Source organism: Varroa jacobsoni, unplaced genomic scaffold (assembly GCF_002532875.2).
Source record: "Varroa jacobsoni isolate VJ856 unplaced genomic scaffold, vjacob_1.0 scaffold_1356, whole genome shotgun sequence".
Lineage (NCBI taxonomy): Eukaryota > Metazoa > Arthropoda > Arachnida > Mesostigmata > Varroidae > Varroa > Varroa jacobsoni.
The window spans coordinates 436,873-460,249 of NW_019214258.1; the positions used below are offsets into that span (position 1 = coordinate 436,873).

Consider the following 23,377-nt stretch of genomic DNA (forward strand, 5'->3'; position numbering starts at 1 on the left):
ATATATATATATCTACATTAGCAAGCCTTTTCTAACAATTCCCGATTCAATAGACTCTGCCATTGCTATTGCATAATACCGAAGGTGGATACTTTTATCTACTTTCTTTTTTAGTGATACCATAGAGTATCTTGGACGACAGCGAGCTGTTTTAATATCTATCTATACGAGACTATCGGATCGCGTTAGCTAGGACGTATACTCATCATCAGCAAATGTCTAGACATTTCAGTAACTTGGTAACAACAACGGTGCTAGAGATAAATTAGCTAGCAGTAAAAGAAGAAACTGATTTAAGATGACATATTATGTTTGATCGCATGAACTGATCGGAAAACATCGTGTGAATGAATAGCCAAAGTAAACCTGCTGCCGAGCTCATCTTCTGATATTTCTAGCGTACATCCTTTTGAGAACTCAGAACTTACAACAAAGAAGCAACCCTAATTTTTTGTGTATTATACTTTGAAGGATGTTCAATTTCGGTCATCTTACTGCTTTACTCCCATCACCTCCGCTGCTAAAACTTCTATAATATGAATTCTGCTCTTTTGTTCAAGTTCTATTACTATATATATATATATGAAGAAAGTATTCTTAAATGCTATTCGCCATGAATATAGAAAACATCGGTGGATTTTACGGGTTCCAAAGCAAGGACATTGTAACATTTATTTAATATAGTCTTTCTGCCTCGTGAGCATAATATTATATATAGAGCATATGCTTATTAATATATTATGTACAGATACATTGGTGTGTGAGGGCGTCGGGGGCGGTGTCGCGGCGGGACATTATTTGAGGAGAAGAAGCTACCAGCCGTCGCAATTTGGGTCAACAGAAACACCTAGAGCTATGACTAGCTGACTGTCTCCTCGTGGTCGGTCACGGTTACACAGGGCACCTACAGAAAAAGAGCCACCCTCAACGCCTGCCACGCCAAATCACGTATTTACAAACTGTTTCTTTTGTGGAGAACATTGGCCGGCGGGTGGAGTCGTTTGGAAACCGTTCTATGATCCTACGCATCCTGTTCCCCCTTGAACTTCTATTCTCCAGGCAGCAAATTGAATCACGCCGCCCACACGATGTTCAATCGGTTCACATTGTCCGTTACGTCTGATAAGTTGTACAACCCGACGTAGCACACCAGGTTATATCTGTGTTGTGTGTGTCTATGTGTATTCCTGTATGTGTGAGGAAGCGGGCGACAGTGATTTTTGCGCTCGGCAGATTTGACAAACTGAGTTGAGGCTTTCTCTACAGCGCGCAGGAGGCATATTGACCGCGCCAAATGTATCCCATGTGCTTTTTCTCTGTTTATATGTGCGCCCATCGAAGGTATATCGAGGTGGGGTACTGCCAGCTAAGGCTCTGCTCGTCAGAGAGCGCAGGTTATCATCCTTGACATGATAATCACCATCATCATCATCATTACAGTTGTTGTTATAATCTGTCTAGACATCATGGTTTTTTTTTTACCTCGTTCGATGTCTGGAGAAGTGTCTTCTTACTGCTCCATTTTTTTTTTAAGAAAGTTAAGATAGCGAAAATAAAACTATTACACAGAACGTGATCTGACCTGGGAATCTAGCCAGCCGACTAACCTTTCGGCACAAAGTGCGGCTAAGCACAAGGCGCGCACAGAAGATTCACACGACGTAAGCGTGGTATAATAATAATTTATAACAATAATAATAATAATAATAATAATAATAATAATAATACAAAGAGTCTTCACGACGGGACCAGACGGGTAACGAATGATCTCTAAACACCATTTACTTGTTGATGACTGTATTATTTAATGTAGTACATTTTTATGTTGTTGATTCAACTTTTGTGGTAGAAGTCGTAGGAAACCAAATAAATGGATAAGGATTAGCGGGCCGTACAGTACAAGCAGCGCCGTCGTTTACTATTTTCTCGATTTTTGTCTAAAATTCGTTTAAAAACGGGAGCGCACTAAAACATGGCGCAGGAAAGGTCTACAAAATTTGGGGCGCCTGAGAAATACGGGAGCGTATTGATTCTCTCTTTCTTTTTTTTGCTTACTTTGTTTTACGCAAAATTCGCCAGTCCTTTTTTCAGCTGTCCAAGTAATGTACACAAGTGAGAAAAACATCTCATTTCGTTTTCAGCCAGGATCAATACGAAAATACGTGGACACCAAAAAGTATGCCATATTTCTTTCTATTTATCATCACCATCACGTTAACCAACTTCGTTCTTATATAACATTCTTTTTATAGACCCATTTTCATTTATTTAGAATCGTGCGTACTTATCAGTATGTAAGTTTATATTTGTTCTGTATGGGTGTTTTTCTGCTCTCATTCCCTCGTCATATTTATGTATGTATGTGTTTCTTTTGTTTTTGATGCGACTGTGTGATTCTCTGTGTATACCTGTCTATGTATATGTCTGGCGTTATTCGCTTTCTGTGTAATCAGTAGCAATGTAGTAATTACTTGGATGTTTACAGGTCTTGACATGGGGACACATTTTTTGAAATGGGGTAGCGGAAGTAGTAAAAATATGTTTCGAGTACATTTGATAAATAGAAGATAAATAAATGAACAATTTGTATCTGTCATATTTTTCATTACTGCCTGTGGCAACAATATTGGTTGTAGTATGTATAACTTGTTACCATAGTTTTATATTTTATTTCCATATATCTATGTTAGCCGACTTTTCTTCATGATTGGTCGTTATTATTATCACCTTGTAAGTAATTTGTATGCTTCTGTTCTCACTTATTCGCTGGCCATTGTTTGACTACTTCTCGTCACTTCAGCTTCAATCTACAAAACGTCTTTGTCAACATTGAGATGCCGTTCACGAGTGTCTGCGTGTTTATGGATATTGGCATGTAAGTATTACTGTCGCATCGACTGGGGTCGGGGGACGAGTTTTTTTGATAGAATGATACAATAACTTTCTACTTTATTATTAATTGTCAAGAAATCTCGTTGCTTTATATAATAGCTGTATTATGTCAATGTGTCAGAGGATGTTCACTGAGTGAGGTGGTCGTTGGTTGATAATGTATTTACGTCAGTAAAATATTGTTGTCAGAGTAGTACAGCGTAATGGTAGTAGCAGTAGTAATAGCAGTTGTTGTTTTCAAAAATAAGGCCACTTCAGCAACAGTATAGCATATCTCTATCTCTTTTTCCTCTCCTTTTTCTTCTGAACAACTTTATAACGTTCTGCGCCATTTTCGTAGTGTTTTCTGCTATCCGCTGCGCTGGCGTGATAAATACGTGACAGACTGTTATAGAACGACATGTTCATCCATAGATAGGGAAGAGTGTATTATCTCATTAAGTATCGACAGAGATTCTTGAAAAACGAAGAGTACCATTATCGCTATCATCATCATCGTCGTCATCGTCGTCGTTGTTGTCGTCGTCGTGGCCGTGAAAACAGGTCGAGACAAAGATTACGCCACCATATACATCGTCGCCATTGTCGTCATCGTCACTATATTAATCTATTTTCGGCATCTGCTTCTAACGACATCCCGTTTATTTGCAATGCTCCATGATTTATGTCCTTCTGTATCCGTCGCGCATGTATGCATATATTTATATTACTCATATATTCCATCCCCGCTGAACTTTTCAGATTAGCAAGTCGGTCGGTTATGCGGAGAGAACAAACAGTTCCTATACGAAAAGTAGTAAAGGTAACGAAGAGTCATCATTATATTATGTCATCAGTGTTATCAGTACAATATCAATCTGTGACGATCATCTGGACAATCCTGAATTTGTTATGAGATGTTCACGTGTGGTAGGTGTAAGATTGATTGAGCACTCTGCAAGTGTGGGACGAGATGATCGATGTTTATTTATACTTTTCCTTTATTTTCCTTTTGATGTTCTGTTCCCCTGTTTAGCACTCTCATCTAAGAATAGTTATTATACTATAAGATACATGCGACGAAATGTCATCACGTCAGCACCTAATTGAAAGAGAGTTGGTTACTTGTCTGATTGTGTGCTGGGTTGAGTGATTCGATATGCCTCTATGTATCTGTTTGCCAATGTCGTTGATTTCTGAAAATGAGCGTTTTCGGGGGTGATTCTAAATAGAGGGCAGACATCTGGGCGTGTTAAATACGCATGTACTCGTACGTGCTTATCGGTTTCAGTGTCGGCTTTTTGATGCCTTTCAAATGTCACTACAAAAATAATATTGACTACACGGTACTTGTGTCTCTCTCCTAGAGAACGCAACACAGTTTTATGCGGCAAATAGAACAGCATCGTATTGTCGATATAATAAACCTTCACGTCTGTATCTGTGTTTGTTGTTGTCGTTCTTGTTGTATTTTTGTTTAACGCGGTGTCCTCTTCTAAGTTATAATCATTCCCTGAACGCGTGCGCGTGTGTGTCGCTGTTTCATTAACTGCGTCTTAGCAATCGTCTTACTTTTCTCTCCCTGTGCCTTATTCTTTTTCACTCCATTTTCCGCTGTACTATTAACTGAGTTTGTTACACAACTGTTGTACCGTTCTATTAACGTCGTCTATTTTATATCGTGCACAATATTAATAATAATAATAATAGTGATCGATTACAGTTATATTTCGTCATTTATACGAGCTTTCTTTCATTGTTTATCCATCATTATAGTTATTATAAGTAAATGTTAATTATTGTTTATGTGGTATCAATTGCATGTATTTGTGTATCTATGTGTCAGTGTGTGTGTGTGTGTGTGTGTGTGTGTCTTTGTGTGTGTGTGTGTGTGTGTATTTTTAGTTTCGTATTCTTATTATCTCATTTCATAATATTTATCATCAGCATTACTATTATCCTTAGCCTTCTACCTGGTGGCATCATCACCGTCGTCTTTAATGTCCATCAATTATCAATATAATAATAATTATTATTATTCTTATTATTATTGTTATGAATATACCATCTTTCTGTCCAATCTTTGTTTTCTGTCGGGTTTTTCTTATTTTCTTCATCTCAATCATTATTACTCTACTGCATTTGTCTATCCTGTAAGCTATCATATATTTATAGCTATGTATATTTATATGGCTAGTCAACTAATTCACTTGTGTCTCTTGCGCTGTTCGTTCTTCTCTACGCTGTTGTCACGTTGAAATCTCTGTGTCGGTTACTTATCCCTCCCCCTCTCCCCCTTGTCGTTTGCATTCTATATCGTGTCCCCATGTTGATTTTGCGGTACTCCGACGCCGTACCTCATCACCGTTGTTATTTTTCCTGTAAAATCGCCATGCTGCTCGCTAGCGTCATTATCTACTTCTCTTCAATTACTTTTATCAGCATCCTTTCCACCTTATATCTGTTGTGACGTCTTATCGACGACACACAAACAGGTCTGTGGTCGTTTCGTTATTTACAAGGAGCAGGGTGGCAGGAAACGATCAATGATAGCTCGTGAACGGAACGCCTACAGTCGCACCCACGTAAGACGTATTTCAAACCTCGAATCACAGTTCAGTTGATTGACATATTTCAGCGACATTATTTCTCTGTTTGTTTCAATAGACAGCACAAAAATCGGCGCTCCAAATCGCAAGTCAACTCGCTCGCTCGTTTTTGTTGTTAGTGTTTTGATCTCCGGCGGGGCGGAGAAAGGAAGAAAAAGCCGCGGAAAAGGGAACTAGGGGTATCTATCTACGGGGCTTTTGTCCTGAATTTTAAGCTAGAGCCGATACATATACGTATGTATTTGACGCGCTGTTGCCAGGTGGGGCAAGATATAGGCTTCAAATTATCATGCTTCTGAGCAGTGTATGAGAAAAATCCACGGCAGGTGGATATCTTCGAGTGGATTCGTTGGATCTAAAAACAATGGTAATGCCAAATTCGTCCTCGTTGTTGGTTGACAGGTCCGGAACCAGTTCACTACGAACGGTGCGAAAGGGCTGCTTGCCGGCGAGTCGGTGGTAACTCAGTCGGGGGTGCTGTCGACGTTGCATCTTGATCTTTTGGGTTACATCTTGAGTGGTTAATTATTATTATTGAAGGTGCCTTGAGGCTAACTTAGGCTCCTGAGCAGTCGATTTCGACGATGTCTTTGGGCACATCAACAAACTGATAGACCAGGCGCTGGCCGTCAACTTTAGCAAGGATGCCCCTTTGGTAGTAATACCTGCGAACAAGTAACAAGGAGAAACAACAAATAAGAGTGTTATTGATAATTTGTAGAGCCTTGGAAAATTACTAGCTCAAGCGGGGACGTGTGTGTATTGTATGTGGTTCTATACGTACTTCTGCTAATCAGTTAATATTAAATTAGCACACATAGACTTATTATTTACTTATACTCACCTGAGGGCACGACCCATGGTTTCATAATTCATGTCTGGCTTGTTCTTATGCAGACCCCACAGCCTAGAGACGGCTTTGGAGTCCACCAGTTTGAAGATGCCCTTCTCGCGGTGGGTCCATTTGATAAAGCGGGGACAGCATTCGCGGTCCTGAAGTAGTTTAAGGAGGAACTCCCACAGATATGTGGTCGATCCTTCGCGGCTTTTGCGCTTCAGGGGCTGGGACTGGCTGGGATCGTATGGCTTGATTGGTCGTTTCGGGCTGAGTCCGCCAAGCCCAAGAGCACCCGGCGCTTTCTTCGCTTTTAGGCCGCCACCAGTCGATAGATCTTCAGCGAAATAGTAGCCTAGATCCTCCTGGTAGTATTGCTGCTGGGGCGACAAACTACTGAGATTAGCAGCGTTTGACTGGCCGGCAGTGAAATAGTAGTTGGGGAAGAAGCTGTTGTTGCTGCCGCCTCCATTGCTATTGGTTCCACCAGCAGGGGGCGAACCCGCCCCTGGACTGTGGGGGGATGCGGCAGGCGCTGGTAGGATCTGTGTTGAGGCAGGAAGATTCTTGGTCAGTGCAAGTGGCAGGAACGGCTTCTGATCTTCGTACTGCCGACTGAATCCTCCGTTGGTATTGAGCGACGAAGCGGATGGCAACGAACCTGATGAACCGAGTAGATTTTGTGACGAAGTCGGCGTAATTTGTAGGCCTCCGCTGTGCAGTTGGCGGTACATAAACTGCTGCTGGACAGCGGGGAGTGTTGTGGAGCCGGTATAGATTCCACTTAAATCGGAGTCTGAAGAGAACGAAAAACATAACGACATAGACGGAGAAATTAGCTGCATTGGCTTTGATGAATCATCTGGTACTAAAAGTTAGATCTGTTAGCATTTCATAGCTAAATAGAACTTGTGAATTTAAAAATGACAACGTTATGTAGCGTTTATCGTCATATGCATCGTGTTTTGATTGCCTTTTTTTTCACCCAATGCTTGTAGTGATAGTCAAGTGCGTAAAGCTTGATGTATATATATATATATGTGTGTGTTGTGGTTGTGCCAATATATATTCTGATAAATTAGATGAGCCTTGAGGGGCCCTGGGGGCGCCAAAACAACAACAGATATGCTGCTGCCGTGGTCCATGCACCCACTCGGTTGCTGTCTGTGCCATTTATGCCGTTAGCTATAACGCGATGGCGTCGCCACTAACAGAGGTGGGCCTCTTGCTGTTCTCTTTTCTTTCTCGCCCCTGACTTTACTGCTGCTGCTGTTACTACGAAAGGCTAACAAATACGGTGAGTGCTGCTATTGCTTCAGAGAGTAGCCACAGCGTGAACGGAACATTTCAAACAAGCTGCCGACGCACAGCCGCTTAAGCGAATGGTCAACAGCTACGTCAGAAGCCGCCGCGGCAGCATCAACAAGAATAACAATCCGTCCACGAGGACGTCCAGGTTAGTCTGCTGGACCTTGGAGAGTGTTTTAGTTCTGTCAACAACATGCTTTAGACGGTGCTCTCTTTTACACAACACGCGCAGGCGAAGAAAGAGGAAGATAACGACAAACATCGCGCATCAGCTAATATAGCCCTTCCGCCTTTATTATTACCAGTACTATCACAATTGCCAATGCCAGCAACAGAGCAGCGTATCTCTAACAAACGTAACTCCATGGACGTAGTGCCTCCTTTGTGTTCCTGCTGCTGCCGTTGGCATGCCAACAAGCGTGAGCTGTTGGAATTACAAAGATGCTTTAGTCACGACATATGTTCGGGCTGGAGTAGACGCCAACCTAGCCAAGCTACCGGACAAGACGCTGCTGCTGTCGCCATCGTCGTTGTAGCCCTTTTCGTTGTTGCGCTATGCCTTTATTATACTTCCGTCAGGCTAGTTTATTTTCCCTATTCCCTCTGTGCGCCTACATGGTACCGAAGGCAGTGACACATCTACATTTCGTCGCTACCGGAAAACGAACGAATATGGCGGTGAGCGTAGTGAGAGCTAAACGTGAAACGCAGAATTTTGTTCTGACCTTTTAAACAAACTTCAAAGAGAAAGTGACAACAGCTTTCGCAAAACGGCTGATAACCAAACGGTTAACCTGCTGGCTGAGCAATCGGCCAACTCAGATGCAAATTAATCCCTACAGAAGAAAAGTTTCCCATATTCGATGCAAGATTGTAATACTCTTTTCCCCCAATGTGAAAAGCAGGCTTCACATGGTATACTCCCCTATTTCCTTTTTTTTTTTCTCACATAACCTTTGTGTACTTTTGCTGATTTCTTTCCTTGTTGACGCGATGGGAGCAACTATTCTCAGAACCTATTCTCTACGTCCATGAGCCAACACAATAATGATAATGCAACTCAGTTGTTCGCATTCGCGATCGAGGAAGTCGCTATTTTTCTACATTGTCATTGCTTTGTGGTGGTTGATATCTATAGGCCAAGTGAGCGGGGTGGATCACACTGAGTGAATACCTAGCCGCTCCTACAATCAAACGATGAAACGACGAAAACTAGCGAGCAAGAAAGATAAAAAGAAAGCATTGCGACCTTGATCACACGAATCGACCAAGTAACCCTTCCACTGGTTCTCTCCTGCGGCCGCCGCCGCCACCGCCGCCGCCGCCGCCGCTTACTCATTCGATCTTTTCTTTCTTTGCTCCTTCGTAGAGAGCAGCTATACCTTCCTGCCTACCTACAGTACTCCAATATACAGTGATTTCCAATTCACCTGTCGGGCCTCTCACTTCGCTATTCAAGGTTCAAGTTCAAGCTTTTTCAGGGTTTACCTATGAGAGCATGCGAGAGCTTGGGAATGCCACGTCTTATCTTTGTCTGCCTAGCTATGCTCATGCTAGCGCTATAGGCACTCCAATGGTTCCTTCTGCCACAACGTCAATGCTGGCGTTGTCATACAGAGCACCTAGCATTGTTGTCACGATCAACATTACTGTAGCCAACCAAAGCGTTCACTCTTTCATGGGCGATCAGGATATATGTAAATGTACATATACATCCAGGAAGGACTCTTCCGCTTGCCTTTCTTCTCACTCACTCATTTAAACAATAGGCTAATAGCAGCAGCAGCAGCAGTAAACCTCATTCAGCAAGTTAGTCAGCGAGCGCCCTCTTTATGTCGTAGAGGATGTGCTGCTGCTGCTGCTGCTGCTGCTGCTATAGTAACAGTAGTGTTGATAGTACGGTTTTGCTGGCTTGGCCGTGCCATCTAGCTCCTACGTAACACTGTGTAACATCGGGTCGCCTGCTGGTTGCCGGCTGGCCATACCGCCAGCGCTGCTGCTGACGCGCGTGAGGAAGGCACGAGTGCTGTCTGCTACCGCTGTGGTTGCTGCTGCTAGGTAGCCGGCTATGGACCCGTACTGACGGCATCAGCACGACCATCGGAGAGGGACAACAGACCTGGCGACTAGCCGACAGAGAGACGCGCCGATACCCAGTGGGACCCGTACCGAGAGACGATGGCGATGGCGGTACTAATGCCAGAGAAGCTGTCCCCTGATAGACGCCTGGCCACAACTGCTCCCCATCACAGCCAGATGCATCCAGACACGCATACACATTGACGCGAACAGACAGACGCGAGCTCATGCACACTGATACCATCCACACTCCCTCCTACTACTGACCCTCTAACCTTGAAACGCTGACGCATGCGCGGCGCCAACCACCATGGTTCTTTGGTGCAGCCAGCTCGCCACTGTGCTGTGGTATCTGTGCCAGCAAGCGTCGCCCAAAATGCCCCATACCACGAGCATCGACATGGCAAAGGTAGAGAACCTACAGCCAAGAGGCGGCATTCCTGTTTTCGACGCTCTTCCTGTTCCTTTGTGTTATCAAGGTTCACGCTGCTGAGCTATCCGTATGAGTCGCAGCTCTACGCGTTCTACTTTCAATGAGCGTTGGGCATGCGATGAGAAGTGATGGCGGTGACGGTGATCGTGGGTTGGCTTGAGAGAAGAAGCCGAGGTAGCAAACGGGGAATAGCAGCAGCGGCGGCGGCGGCCGCAGCGGCATTGGTGGGTGGTGTCGAAAGTAGGTATTGTTCCCCCATATCGCCCTAACCACTCTATCGACCCTCGCTCGACCTGCGTTTGCTTGCTAGGCTCCCGTACTCCACTATCCTGCTTCCCTTAGCGCTGGTTGGCCCTCTACTTCCATGGGGATTCCCTGACGATTCAAACCCAGACGCTGTTGGCTGTCGAGCGGTCGGTTGGTTTCCTCGACACCGCGCTGCTCACGCACACAATCTCCCTCAAGTCGCCACCCCAGCGGGAGCGACTGGCAAAGACACAGAAAGGAGGGAGTGGAGAGTTACGGGTGGTTCTAGCCCAGCTCCCCCGGATTCTCGTGGGCGAGTGGACTGACGCTGGGGAAGGGGATGGCTGGGGGCGCGAGCAAGCTAACGCGTGGGGAGAGGTAGCTGACGAACTCTCGTTGGGGACCATCGCATCGGTGGGTGTGGGGCTCCCGCACTCCTTCACCTCAATTCCGCTCCAACCGTGCAGCGTTAGTTGTAGGAAGAAAATGGTCCTTTGTAGGCTCATCGTAGAAGCCTTTCGGTTCACTGTATCGCGCGTGTGCAGACTTGGATGTGAGTCTGTGTTTCTGGGTGAATGCGTCCGGGTAAGGTTTCAGGGCAGCCACTGTCTGCATACATGTACGTTCGTGAGCACGCTCATCGGTTCCTCGCTTGTTTTTTAGCCATCTATAGCATAGTATGATATAGGCCAACGCCCGTGCGTTCTTACTCTACCTTTTCGTCTCGTATACGTAACTGAAGAGGAGAGACGAGATAGCGCTTTGTTTATTAATTAGAAGAATTCATTTTCAGTGTGACCACTATCGCCAGCAGGCTCTTAATCCAACTTGTTGAACCTGGTGTTTGACTAGTAAACAGAGGAAAGATAGGAAAATGGATACAAAGAAAAGGAAAAGAGAGTGCCATTACGGATCCATCCAGAAGTGGCGTAGCTTTCCACCAATCTTTCTCCACGTTTCTCTCAATTTTGTCAGCTTGCTAACATCTCACTTGAACGGGAACACTAAATAAAGCCGGGTTGGTATGCTCCCCTGATGCTGTGGCCTCTACGACGTTTCTTTCTATTTCCACACTGAACACTGAATGCTGTCATACGCGATGCCCTTACACCCTGTTGTTTGATTCCCGTACTCAAGCACGCACATACGCACACATCTACATTCAGCGAATACGAACTCGGAATAGCTGTCCAGACAGCGTCGTTCTCCTATCAGATTTCGACCAGGGATCGGCCGATGCAGCCCTAGCCATTTTGGCAGTAGCGCCGACGACGACGACGACGGCGGCGGCGGCGACGATAATGACAAGGAGGTTGAACTTCGATCCAATCAATGTGCGAAATAGCAGCAACGGCGGCAACTCACCTTGTGACCCCACTCTGTACCGCGCTCTCAGCGAGCGCTACTGTGTGCCACGGCTTCCTATCAGCCGTTGCGACGGGCAGAAATCTCGCAGTCGCCAGCATCATTTACAGCGCAGTGACGCCCGACCCCCAAGCTGGCGGTAGACACTTGACGTAGGCGGTTTACTGCTTCCGTCTATTGTCCGTCAACATGGCGACGCTAGCGACCGAGTCGAGAGTAAATAGGTGATTAAGTGACCCGTCTGCGGTATGTCACGACAAAAACTACTGGAAATAGCTACGCAATGTCGTTGTTTTTGGCGATGACGATATGTGATCGTCTGCAGAAATGGGATCGCCGACAGCAGCATATGGTCGCACATAAATTTTCAAGAAAGAACAGACAGGTGAAGCGGATCGGAAATGTCGAAATATTGGACTGATATCAGTTGGAGCAAATTTCAAGTAAACCATGACGAAAATGTTTGGCGGGGCGGCATCATAGCGGCTCCGTGCGATCATAGTGAGCGCCTACGCGGGCAACTATTGGGTCACCGGCACGGTGGCGGCCCGTTTGCTTGAAGCGCTACAACCGTGTGCTCAGGGCACCGAGAAATTGTTGTTTAATTTGTTGTTGACTTCCAAGTTCAAAGTCATTACCACTGACGAAATAACATAAACAGTATCCTCATAATCACCGTTTTCTCTCTCTCTCTATATATATATCTCCTCAGCAGCTTTGCGGCTGTAATGCAACGCGTTCGTTCCATATCGCCATGTTGCGTTGCGTCCGGTGACTGTTCGGTGTTTTAGTTGCTGCAGCAACCGGCAACGACGCGCTATTGTTGCAAAAGCGTTGCCGGTTGCCACTGCCGCTGCTGCTGCTGCTGTTGGCAGTGCTTCAGCGTTCTCAGCGGCCGCAACGCTGGCGCTGTTACTTCTCGTTGGGTCGATTATGCAATAGTCCCATTTCGGAGTCCCGCAATACCATTAGCAGCCATTGGCAACTGTGCCACAACGAAGCGTCAGCGACGAATGGCAGCGCCCAGTTAACGCAACCAACGTGGAAATATATATCTAAGTGTATGTGGTTGTAGCGACAACATTCGATTGTTGCCAGTGGCCACGCTGGGATTTGAACCTGCACCACCACATGTCGCTTAGGTAAGTTTAGCAGGTAAACACGCTACCGAGTGCGCCATCGCGGTTGGTTCTGCGCTACAACTGCTACTGTTAGCCAGGCGTAACAGCAGCGATGGTGAGGGTAGAACGACTACTCAGGTCGCTGCCATGAATTCAGGATGGCGATAGCAAGCACTAGAAGGGGACGACGAGTAACAACAAGACCACGAAGGGACGGGTCGATTATGAACGTGATAAGGACCCTACAGTGGTAGCACCTCGTTGCATTGTCAGCAGCAGGACACAATGGTTATAGTTAGTTATGAACAGCATCGTTGTCCGTCAATGCTATTGACGGGGCCATTGCATAATCGTTATCATCGTCCCTCCTCAGGGCGATGCGGCTACAGTGAATTTTTGAGTATATAATGTTATTATTATTAGTACAACAAATATCGAAGCCTCCACTTAACGCACATGCCGTCTAGAAGTGTTGGAGAAAAACTCATATTTGGTCTCTACGATTTCAAATTTGCCAAGCGTATTACTACAGTGTTGGCTAGTATATCAGCGTCCGTTCACGGTCAAATTCTGATCGTAAAGTAATTTGTGGCATCGTTGAGGTAACGAAGCAACCGTACAGTTTAATCTATCTATGATACTGTATCGTATAGCCATACAGCTGTTATGCTAGCGACGAGCTAGCAGTCAGTTGTTGTTTGGACAAGCAGTGACGAACTCTTGCGAACTGTCTACGTACACACGCCACGAATAATTGCACCAATGACCACGATGATGGTGACGGTGGGGAGTGATGAAGATGATGTTTACTATTATTCTAGAGTTTAACGTAGTTTGCGCTGATGCGATATACAACGGCTGCTTGCATCAGCGTACCAACTTAAGAGTGAGTCATCCGTCTGTATCGACGATGGTTGGAAAAATGCATGCAATAAACAAGTTAACCCATCTATGTATAAACACGTAGCTACACGAACTGGTACAAATAGACTGTTAATTGGAGCTGCAGTTCACTGATGCGACAATCATAATAATGGAAGAAGAAAAGCCTTCGTACCACCGAGGTCTCCATGCAAGCGGGATGAAGTCGCTGCTGTTGTTAATGTTGAAGAAGGAGGAGAAGAGGTGGAAGACGACGACGACGACGACGGCGACGACGACGACGACGACGACGATGACGATGACGATGATGATGATGACGATGAGGGTGACACCCCTGATGTTTTGGCGGCCTCGTCAGTTGAGAGGTGGCCGGATGATGAATCGACATCAGATACTCCTGAGTCGGCGGGTGAAGGCGGCAGTGAGGAGAGACCGGTTCCAGCCATGAATTGCTGCTGGTGCTGTTGCTGCTGCTGTTGGAGCATGAGGCTGTGCACGAGAAGGGCGTTTTTCGAGTCCGAATCCACCGCAGCCTGATGCTTGTGTCGGTTATGGGATCGGGAAAGATCTCCGCCATCAACTGCGAATGAATAATTAAATCTTTAGATAAACTGTTAAGTTATGTTTTTCAGAGTATCCTGTTCCAGTTGCTCTATGTGCGAAAAGGCACTAATGGCATGCTAATGGCACGAATTTAGGTGCATGGATAGCATGATAGTTGATATGAATCGTACTTTGTTTACCTACAATAACGAAGTTCAAATATGTCTTACATGAAAATCATTAGAAAATGATGTATATGAGTGACTACGATCGCAGCTTTTCGAAAGCTTCCGTGCTTCCTCTCACCTTAGGCCAATGCGTTCGAACGCCATATCTTACATAACAATTCATTGTACCCATGCTATGCTTTTTTGTACTTACACATCCGCGCCGGTCAGCCACTGTGAACGTGCCTGCATTGCGTATTTATGTATTGCCTATAAATAGCTCCAAATTTTTTTTTGCTAAAAATGATCCGAGCAATCATTTTTAGCTGGGTGGCCGCTGTGGAGCTCGATGAAGAAGAAGCAGAAAGTGACTGGTCGTTTTGGCTGGCCGTTGCTACTGTTGTCACAGTTATAGTGGATGCCGACGCTGCTGCTGCTACTGCCGCCGCCTTGACCGCCGTCACTGCGATGCTTGACGAACCTGATTGACGAACAACTGATAGCTGCTTTGCTTTGCTTGACCTGCGAATAGTTGGTCCGTCGGCCGGTTCGTTTCGCTTGTTACTGCAGTAGTCATCACTGCCGTCATCATCGTCTTGGCCTGTGCTTACGTTTTCGAAACCGGCTGCTGGATCGGTGACTGTGTCGTGTCGCTTCTGAAGGCAGACACTAATCCCTTTGCACAAGACGACGACGATAAAAGAGTTAAGCAAGCAGTTGAAGAAGTGCTATTGAAAATTGCTTGTTTGGTTGCTCTCTGAGCCGTTGCGTATGACCAAGTGACTGCTGGTCGATGGCCACTGCGCAACGCCTATGACACTGACGGTGGCTGTTGTTGTTGTTGAGTACTGCGACTCACAGGAGACCCGAACAGCTCGCGCAATGCTGCAGCGACTGGCGTTCGTTACGGCGGCGGCAGCAGCAGCAGCCGCAACTAGAGTGCCGCTTGTGAACCTCGCGCCGCGCACAGCACTGACGCCAGTGACGAAAGCTTTAGCGGCCGCAGCTCTTGTTTACTGCTGCTGCTGCTGCTGCCGCCGCTGTTGTAACGGCGGCAGCGGCGGTTATGAAAGCTCGACAGCGTCGTCGCCTACCCACCGCCATCAGCATTAGCAACACTAGCGCCAAAGCGATCGCAGCATTCGTGCAGAGTCCGGATCGTAGTCGTCATAGCCGTTGCAGCTGAACATCAGCACGATACTACGCAAAGCTAGAACAGCGGCAGTGGCGACGTCAACGGACGAGCCAGCTTCGCTTTCCGCGTTTCCGCACGCATCAACTAACCGTCAGTGTTTTCCTTTTACATCATCATCGTCACATGGCGACGTTGGCGCTGGTGAAGACTGACTGTGTAGCTAGCGATATCACGGATCCTGTGATATGTATAGTATCTATATAGAACCGCTATATGTATGCGTTTAGTCTCGGACTTCAACGTGAGACAGTGTCGTAATTCTATTTCATTGTACACGAAGTTAGTTGTTGTCATTTTGAAGTACAAGCGATGATTCAGCATAGACAGTGGTAACGCTTATAGTAAGTAAAGGTATGAAGAAAGGCCCATTTTAGATAGAATGAGTATTTTTAATTAAACTTGTGCATGCAGTCAGCATTCGCTCGTAGCAGTCAGGCTCGCTACTATATAGCTCGTTAGATTTCAATTCGGTATGAGCATCCTAAACGGGACGTTCAACGGAGGCGTGTGAACGGATACAGCATTGCCCGAACAGATATCCTCAGCCAACATTGTTGTCTGCTGCTACCGAATCCGGTCATCGGCGTATAATGGAGCACGCACAGTCAGAGGGGGAGAGGCCCCCTGCTGCTGGACAGACGGATCATCGGCTACTATTAGCTCAGGTCCGTCCATTTGCAGTGGTTGCTGTTGACTTGTTCGATACTAGGCGGCGGCGGTAGCGACGAGGATGACGGCCCGAACGATGGTTGACTGACATGGGAACGACCAGCCGTCGTGGATTTATCACATTCCTTCCGACTAGAATTGCATACGTAAATTGACTGTCCGTTGGACTGAAATCGCGTCCTGCATGAACCTGAACAGCTAAGGGCCTAGCGATCTGCTGCCGTTGTGCCTATTGCTACGCCGCTATGAAGAACGCTCACAAGCGAAGTCTCTTTGCACAGGCTCCGTATTGCAAACTCGACGGTCATGAGTCGAGTTGTCGGTTTTGCATGGCGTTTGTTTAACCCCATTTAATTGGCGCCATGAACGCTTTTATGCGAATGCGTGCGTATTGTTGTGTTGCGCCGGCGATGACAGCAGCTACAATGTCATAAACGACTATTTATTCTTGCACCTACTTTTATGCAGCTTCGCTCGCTCTTCATATAGCAGCAAAGTCAAAAGTTATTGAAGGGATGCTAACTTTGGACCCGTTTCATCGTATTTTCGACGTTCAACCTTACTTCAGCTGGCGGCGTTGCCGACGTTGGGCTGCGGCCTTAGATGCCGCCGCAGTAGCAGCAGCGGGACCGTTTGCCATAAAGGTACTCAAACGATTAAGCGAGAACAATCTATTAATAGTATTTGCATTGCACTAGTAATATCGTCAATAGTTAATCTAGCGTGGCACGGGTACCGTGCGTATCGGCGGGGGCGGGGGCCGTTACTGCTGCTTGCAACAACGCAACACTGGCGACAACAGCGGCAGCGGCAGTTAGACGAGCCACTACTGTTAGTTGGTCTTGACACACATCTTGGCACCAGAAGTCTGCCGTGGTAGTTGGTAGTGATATTCGTGATGCTGGTAATAATATAAGCGCGCGATTTGTCGGTCTGTTACTGTCCTGCTGTTGATGCCGCTATAAGGAAAGTGAGCACCATCAGCATTTTCCTGGCTGGCTGTCGGCTAAATCGCGTCGACTGCTGCCGTCGCGTCATTCGGTGCTGCCGCTGATTGTGCTAGTATGCGCTTTCGACTTATATAATCCTCTAGGCGACAGCGAGCGAATGAACGAACGAACAAGCTAGCCGATGATGACGACGGCAAATGGACAGCGCGGGTACCTGGATAATTGCTAGATTACAGTCAACAGTTAATGGCAAGCAACCTGCTTCTTTGTCGATCCGTCAGTCCCACTATACGACCGTTGCTCATGCTGGAGAAGGAACTGGGTCATGGAGACTCGCCAAACTTCCAACCGTCGTCCAACGGCCAACCAGGAAGCTCGCATGAGCGTCCAAGGACTACGACACGTGGTCGCCGTCCATCTCGATGCCAAGTCGAACATACATAGACCACTGCATATATACATTAAATTTATACAAGAGTTATAGACTGGAGCACACCTATAAGCAGTTCTTCATTGCTCATTTTTATTTGCCACTTTTACAAATACAAACCACGTATCTGCAAGTACAAAATTGACGATTAGTATCACTGCCCCGACCTCTGTAGAAAGTACATTGCACCATTATGTCTGTCTCGTGATAAAAATTGTAATGAGGGCCGCCGATTGACTGACCGCCGCTAGTATGTGTATGCATGTATAGGTACGTGTTGGTGCGGGGCGTTTTCGTTTACTCGCCTGCCTCTGCTCTCATACATCTCTGGACTGTGAATTGGTCTCGGAGGTGATTCAGGATGTTATGGGGCTAAGTTTTCTATAGCTGTTTCTCTCACTGCTTAAAGCTGTATCTGTCTGTTCGTTTCCTTTTCTTGCATGCAATGCTACGACCCATACTTTGGCTGTTGGGTTCAACTATTCGCTGGTTGTTATTGCTTGCTAGCCAGCCAGCCAGTCAGTCAGGGAGTCCACCTCCTAATGTCTGTCTGTCGGCTGTGAGAGCCATTTGTAATAGCCCCGGGGAGCATCCCGCAGATAAGAAGTAACAGCAGCAGCGACAGCAGGAATAAGCCAGGAGCTCAGGCTGTTCCTCCCGAGGGAGCACCCCAGCTCCTTAGCAGTACTGCACCCCAGGTGGGTTGCAGTACTGCTAAGGACGCAACTACCAGGTGAGTTCGTCCTGAGAGGCAGTGAGCGAGGTGAGTAATGCTTGGTTAAGACTACCATCACCGCCACCGCCATAACGACGACTTCTATCGCCGTCGCAAAGGAGAGCGCTTCTCAGAATGCCTGCTGGCTGTCAGGCAACCAGTTTCCCTACTTCAACTTTCTAAACGTCTGTCCAGCGAAAGCAACAACAGACGCAGCACTATTCACCACAGCTCCAAGGCTGGCGCTGGACGATCAGGCTCTTGTAAACTGGGTTATAGGAGAAGAACGCTAAGGCTTGAAAAAGGGCTGCCAAGTCAAAGCGACCTATCCACCTACGTATGTATGTAAGGACCATTTCTTTCTCTCTACTTCGCTCTCGTCTAGCTGTCCCTAGCGAGTGCCAACCAACCCACCGACCAACCTGCGCGTCTGTCGCTACTTTCACGCAACTAAGCAGTGCCAACTCACCCCAATCTAAGTCAGTATACTTCGAACTATGTTTCCGCAGTAATTTTCGACGCGACTCAGCTCAGGTTGAGTCGATTTAGCGAATGGATGAACGACTGCGTAGGTAACGCCATTGCCGTCTCTCAGCGTTTAGATACGAGCTACTCTTCGAGTCCGTTTCCAACGGATTGGCCTTTCTTCTTTTCTGTGCGCTGGCAAGCTGTACTAGCTCACGCGACGATAGTGTGTGGAGGATCAACCAGCGACCACTACCTAAGGCACTCCGTCTGTTATGGGCTAGCGCTTTTCCGGTCGTCATTTGCCCACCCGCTCCACCAAGCGACCGTTCCCTTAGAACGTCGCTTGGATTGGTTGTCCTCCAAGAGTTGGTGGGCTTTAGAAACGGCCACAAAAAGTGGAATCGTAAAAGCAAGATCGCGCCATACGCCGACCACTCCGCTTGGAGCCTCGGTGGGCAGGCTTCCTGGAACGGGTAAGGAGTAACCGGACGACAGGCTCTTTTCTTATTCGCTTCTTCCCAATACAGCGATGCCTCCCAATCAATCTTTCCACTATCCCTTAAAGCCACTCGCACTCCCTAGCCCTTCCATTTGTCCAACTTGAGGTTGTGCTCCAAGCCTTATAAACCGAACCACATCTCGTATGCTTGCCGCGAGAAGGAGGAGTACGGGTCTAACATTCTTCTACCCTCCTACTGCTGCTAGCAAAGTATGTCCGCATCCCTAAGGCGCTCCCTCATTCTCTTCTCTCTGCCCCTTGATCCCCCACCCCGCTGCATTAGGGAAGGGGTTAGAGACTCGTGTCAGCCCTCGCCCATTTCCTAAGAGACCAGTCACCGCGACGGTCGCCGTTGCCGTACAATATCGACTAGCATTGTGGGGCCCGAAAGGAGCACCGTAGGCCCTCCGGAGCATGCGCGAGACTGGCCTTGAAACGCGCCGTGCCATTGACCCAGAGAGTAAGGCGGTAGCGCCGTTCAGCTTGCTCGCTGGCTAACAGCACCCGCAGCAGCAGGGTAACAGTGCGTTTGTTGGCTGAGCGACTCCTCTCTCCACGGCTGTTCGATTCCTCGTTGTGACGGAGGCAACACCAGTGACGGCAATAGCAGCAGCAGCCGCCACGGCACGTCGAAAAAAAGCTCTTCTTTTTCTCGGTGTGCCGCAGGAGAGAAAAGCGTGTGCATTCCTAGGGCAGGTAAGCGAAAGCAGGCAGGCAGATAGACACACAGGCAGACAGGCGTCAGAAGACACGGAAGCGTGGAAGACTCTCATGTAGCAACAGCATCAGCAGCCAGCAAACGGATACGATAGCACCGATGCTCTGGCGGAACTCGCTGCTACCACTGCCACGGCAATCTAAGCGTCTGAGAGCAGGCAAGCGGCATGATGCCGCTGCCATAGCAGCGCCACGAGGAAGGGAATTGCCAAGCAACTCACAAAGAGGAGGGCCAACGCCGAAGATGCTTAATCCACGAGGAAGGACTGTGCTCTACCTACTACTATCACTGCTACTACTCGTACAACGACAATAATAATTCTATAAATACTATATCTCCTTCGTAATAAACAGGACGAAGCTGAGGACAAAGTTTTCAGGCAGCTACCCAGTGGGGAGGGAGTTGAAAAAGCCAAAGAGGTAAAACTGCCTCAACTCTGCATACCGCCCTTTTCTCTGCAACTATATACACATACACTCACACACAGGCACACACACACACACAGACACACGCAAATATATATAGGCGTATGTGCATGTAGATATTAATTATTAGAGAAGAATCGAGGGCAGACTGCTTGCTGACAATCGCGAATGCTGTTCCTAAACTTTTGCTATAATCTAATACAGATAATAATAATAATAGTAATAAATTGTTAATAGCATCAGTTGGGGTATAGCAGATGATCGATGAGCAACGGTGCCTTTGGTAGTGTCAACTTTCATGTATCTATCTATGGAATACAATGTGCCATTATAAAGACAACGAACTTACAATATCGTTTCATTAGAGACTTCTTGAAGGTTGTCCTCTTAGGATCGGACGAGATGAGCGACGGCGCCCTTCGTGGGGGTGGTGACGGTGAGCTAGCCGGAGAGCGCGACCTGTCAATGTGCAGGTCAAGCACCTCGTTTTCGCTCTCTTCGCCCGATGACAGCATCGAGTCGGCGTCCGAATTCGGACTTTGGTCAGGCACCACCTGCTCGGCGGCCATTCTCAACTTATTCCCGACAGTTGCCGCTAACAATAGCCGAGTTAAGTCCACACTGACTGCACCCATTTAATAATCCGCGAGGTGCGCTCGTCAGTCAATCTGCACTCTTGTTTCGGTTTAGTTATCTGAAGTCAAACAAATCACCACTATACATACACAGCTAACGGGTGACGATCACAAATTTGCTAAACAACCACCACAGTAACAGTAGTAGGACTCTGTTGCAATTTTTTGTCTGCAGAAAAGTCGCCACTTCTATAGCCTGTGCATGTATGTATGAACATGTATACCTAGTCCGAACGGGTATTAGACACTGCCACTTTTTAAGTGGTTTCACTTGACAAAGATCCACGACACTGAACTCTGAGACTAGCTAGTATTATCTCCAGTGATCTGCTGTCGTTACCGTTACGGCAGTAGCCGTAGCAGACGCAAACCGTCGTATACAAGTACTGCGGCATACGTCGCACGAGCCTCTACCATTTCGCATAGATTTACTTGTGGTTCGCTATCTGGCTGCTGAAACTCTCACTGTATGTTAAATATGGCTACTGAAATGTCACATCCGTAACCACCCCACAACGTTACTCGCGCAACGCTGGCTGTTCAGCGGGGAAGCGCTCACAGGACTAACCATCCCTCGTGCGGCTTACACCAGCACGTTCAATCACACCACTTACCCTTGATCTACCCTCTCCCCTCGCAGCCCTCTCCGAAGCCAGCGACAGCGGCCGTAGCGGTGGAAGTGTCGGCGGCGGCAGCCCAGCCGAGCCGATTCAGGTTCAACGGGTGCGTAGCATTTGTATGACTCTACGCCCAGCCAGTTTTGTCCCACTCGTCGAGGTTACTGGAGGACGCAGGCACGTATTTGAAGCGGACCTGCGCGCTCGCTAAATGCAGACGGCCAGTCGCTGCACGTTCCCCCTCCTAAGTACTGTCACGCAAAGAACACAGCTGAACAGGCATCTGATACTGGCTGTGATCGTAGCCAATGCAGCAGGCAACTGAGCCGCGGCGCGCGGAGGGACTCGAAGTTACGCTGATGCTGGTCAGGGTCAGTACGATTACTACAGTGGGTATGCATACACTATATGAACACTGGGCGCGGGCAGATATACAGACAAAGTACCTTTGGAAGTTTGCCTCCTTATCATCGACTGACGACGCTAAAACTGTAGTGCGCAAAGCGTTCATTTATCTTCCAACAAAACACTGGAGTTCGTCAGCAATTACAGACAGGAGAAGCGGAGAAAGAGTGACGCTATCAATCGTAGTTACGGCTTGTCTCGTTAATTAAATAGTGATAATCATCATTGTCGTCGACACACACAGATTTAAATGCGAGTAAAGAAGATTTAAAGCGACGGTGTGTTAAGCTGATGTAGGAGTAGCGCTTCGGGTACTGCTATGCTACACTAAACTCGGCAAGATTGTCTCGCTCTCCGACTAAATGGGACTGAACTGTCCATTATTTAACCAAGCCGTTCCTCAAGCACCGGAAGCAGAAATAATGCGTTGTGTAGCTTGCAATTGTAGTATTAATTCTAGGTTTCCCCACTGTACATATTGATAAAATCGAATCTGAAAATAAGTAGACTCTGTAGGTATACTCCTGTTTGGTTTCTATGCTGGGGACTGAGGCGGGGTAACCTTTCACGCTATGTTTGAAAATACAGATTAATACTGCAAAAGTGTTCCCTTGTGGAGATTTCAGAAATGCGTGTTCATCTTATCTCAGATTCAGAGTATACGTTGTAACGGAACATAATAAATAATTTAACTCATCTACAGTGCACTATCTCATAATACCCCAGTTGTCGGTGAAACAGCAACGGCTTAACAGTAGCAAAGAACGCTCGTTTTTTACACCGGTAGAGCTCGCGTTGAGTCGCGCATTAGCGCAGGTCTGCGTCAAGCTGCAAAGGACGTTACCAAGCAAATCCGACGAGGCCTATGGCTTTGTCCTTCATTCAAGAGGATTTGTCCGCCACGTAATGCTACAAGTTAGAAAAGGAATTTGGGATATCTAACTTAGATACGCCAGTTTGTAGCAAATGTTGACATCGCACCTAGAAAAGAATAAGCAGCGATTGCATAATGACTATCGAGAGGAACTTCAAGGCGAACGATAGTAGAGATGAGACACAGAAGGTCGGCTAGCAGAAGACGACGCAAGAAACGCTTAAAGTAGATAGTAAGACATTGCCTACTAACTTAGTTTGATAAAGATAAATGCTGTATAATGGCCTGTCTCTCTAGTCATTGTTATATTATATATAC

At 46.9% G+C, this 23,377-nt stretch overlaps 1 protein-coding gene across 1 annotated transcript; it reads right to left on the reverse strand.

Annotated features, from left to right (window-relative positions):
• Positions 1–637: 637 nt before the first annotated feature.
• Positions 638–21,712, reverse strand: LOC111269141 (uncharacterized). Its single transcript, XM_022848534.1, has 4 exons — positions 20,878–21,712; positions 13,925–14,329; positions 6,325–7,111; positions 638–6,145 (listed from the first exon to the last, which is right to left on the reverse strand). The coding sequence occupies exons 1-4, from the start codon at positions 21,161–21,163 to the stop codon at positions 6,037–6,039; spliced, it is 1,587 nt and encodes a 528-aa protein (XP_022704269.1). The 5' UTR covers positions 21,164–21,712; the 3' UTR covers positions 638–6,036.
• Positions 21,713–23,377: the final 1,665 nt, after the last annotated feature.

What these genes read in the sequence shown, in the direction of transcription:
- LOC111269141 (XM_022848534.1), bottom strand. Translation starts at nt 21,163, where the DNA reads ATGGGTGCAGTCAGTGTGGACTTAACTCGGCTATTGTTAGCGGCAACT. An exon ending in CTTGCATGGAGACCTCGGTG is followed by an intron (nt 7,112 to 13,924) that starts GTACGAAGGCTT and finishes CGTTCTCTTCAG; the next exon opens with ACTCCGATTTAAGTGGAATC. An exon ending in ACCATGGGTCGTGCCCTCAG is followed by an intron (nt 6,146 to 6,324) that starts GTGAGTATAAGT and finishes ACTTGTTCGCAG; the next exon opens with GTATTACTACCAAAGGGGCA.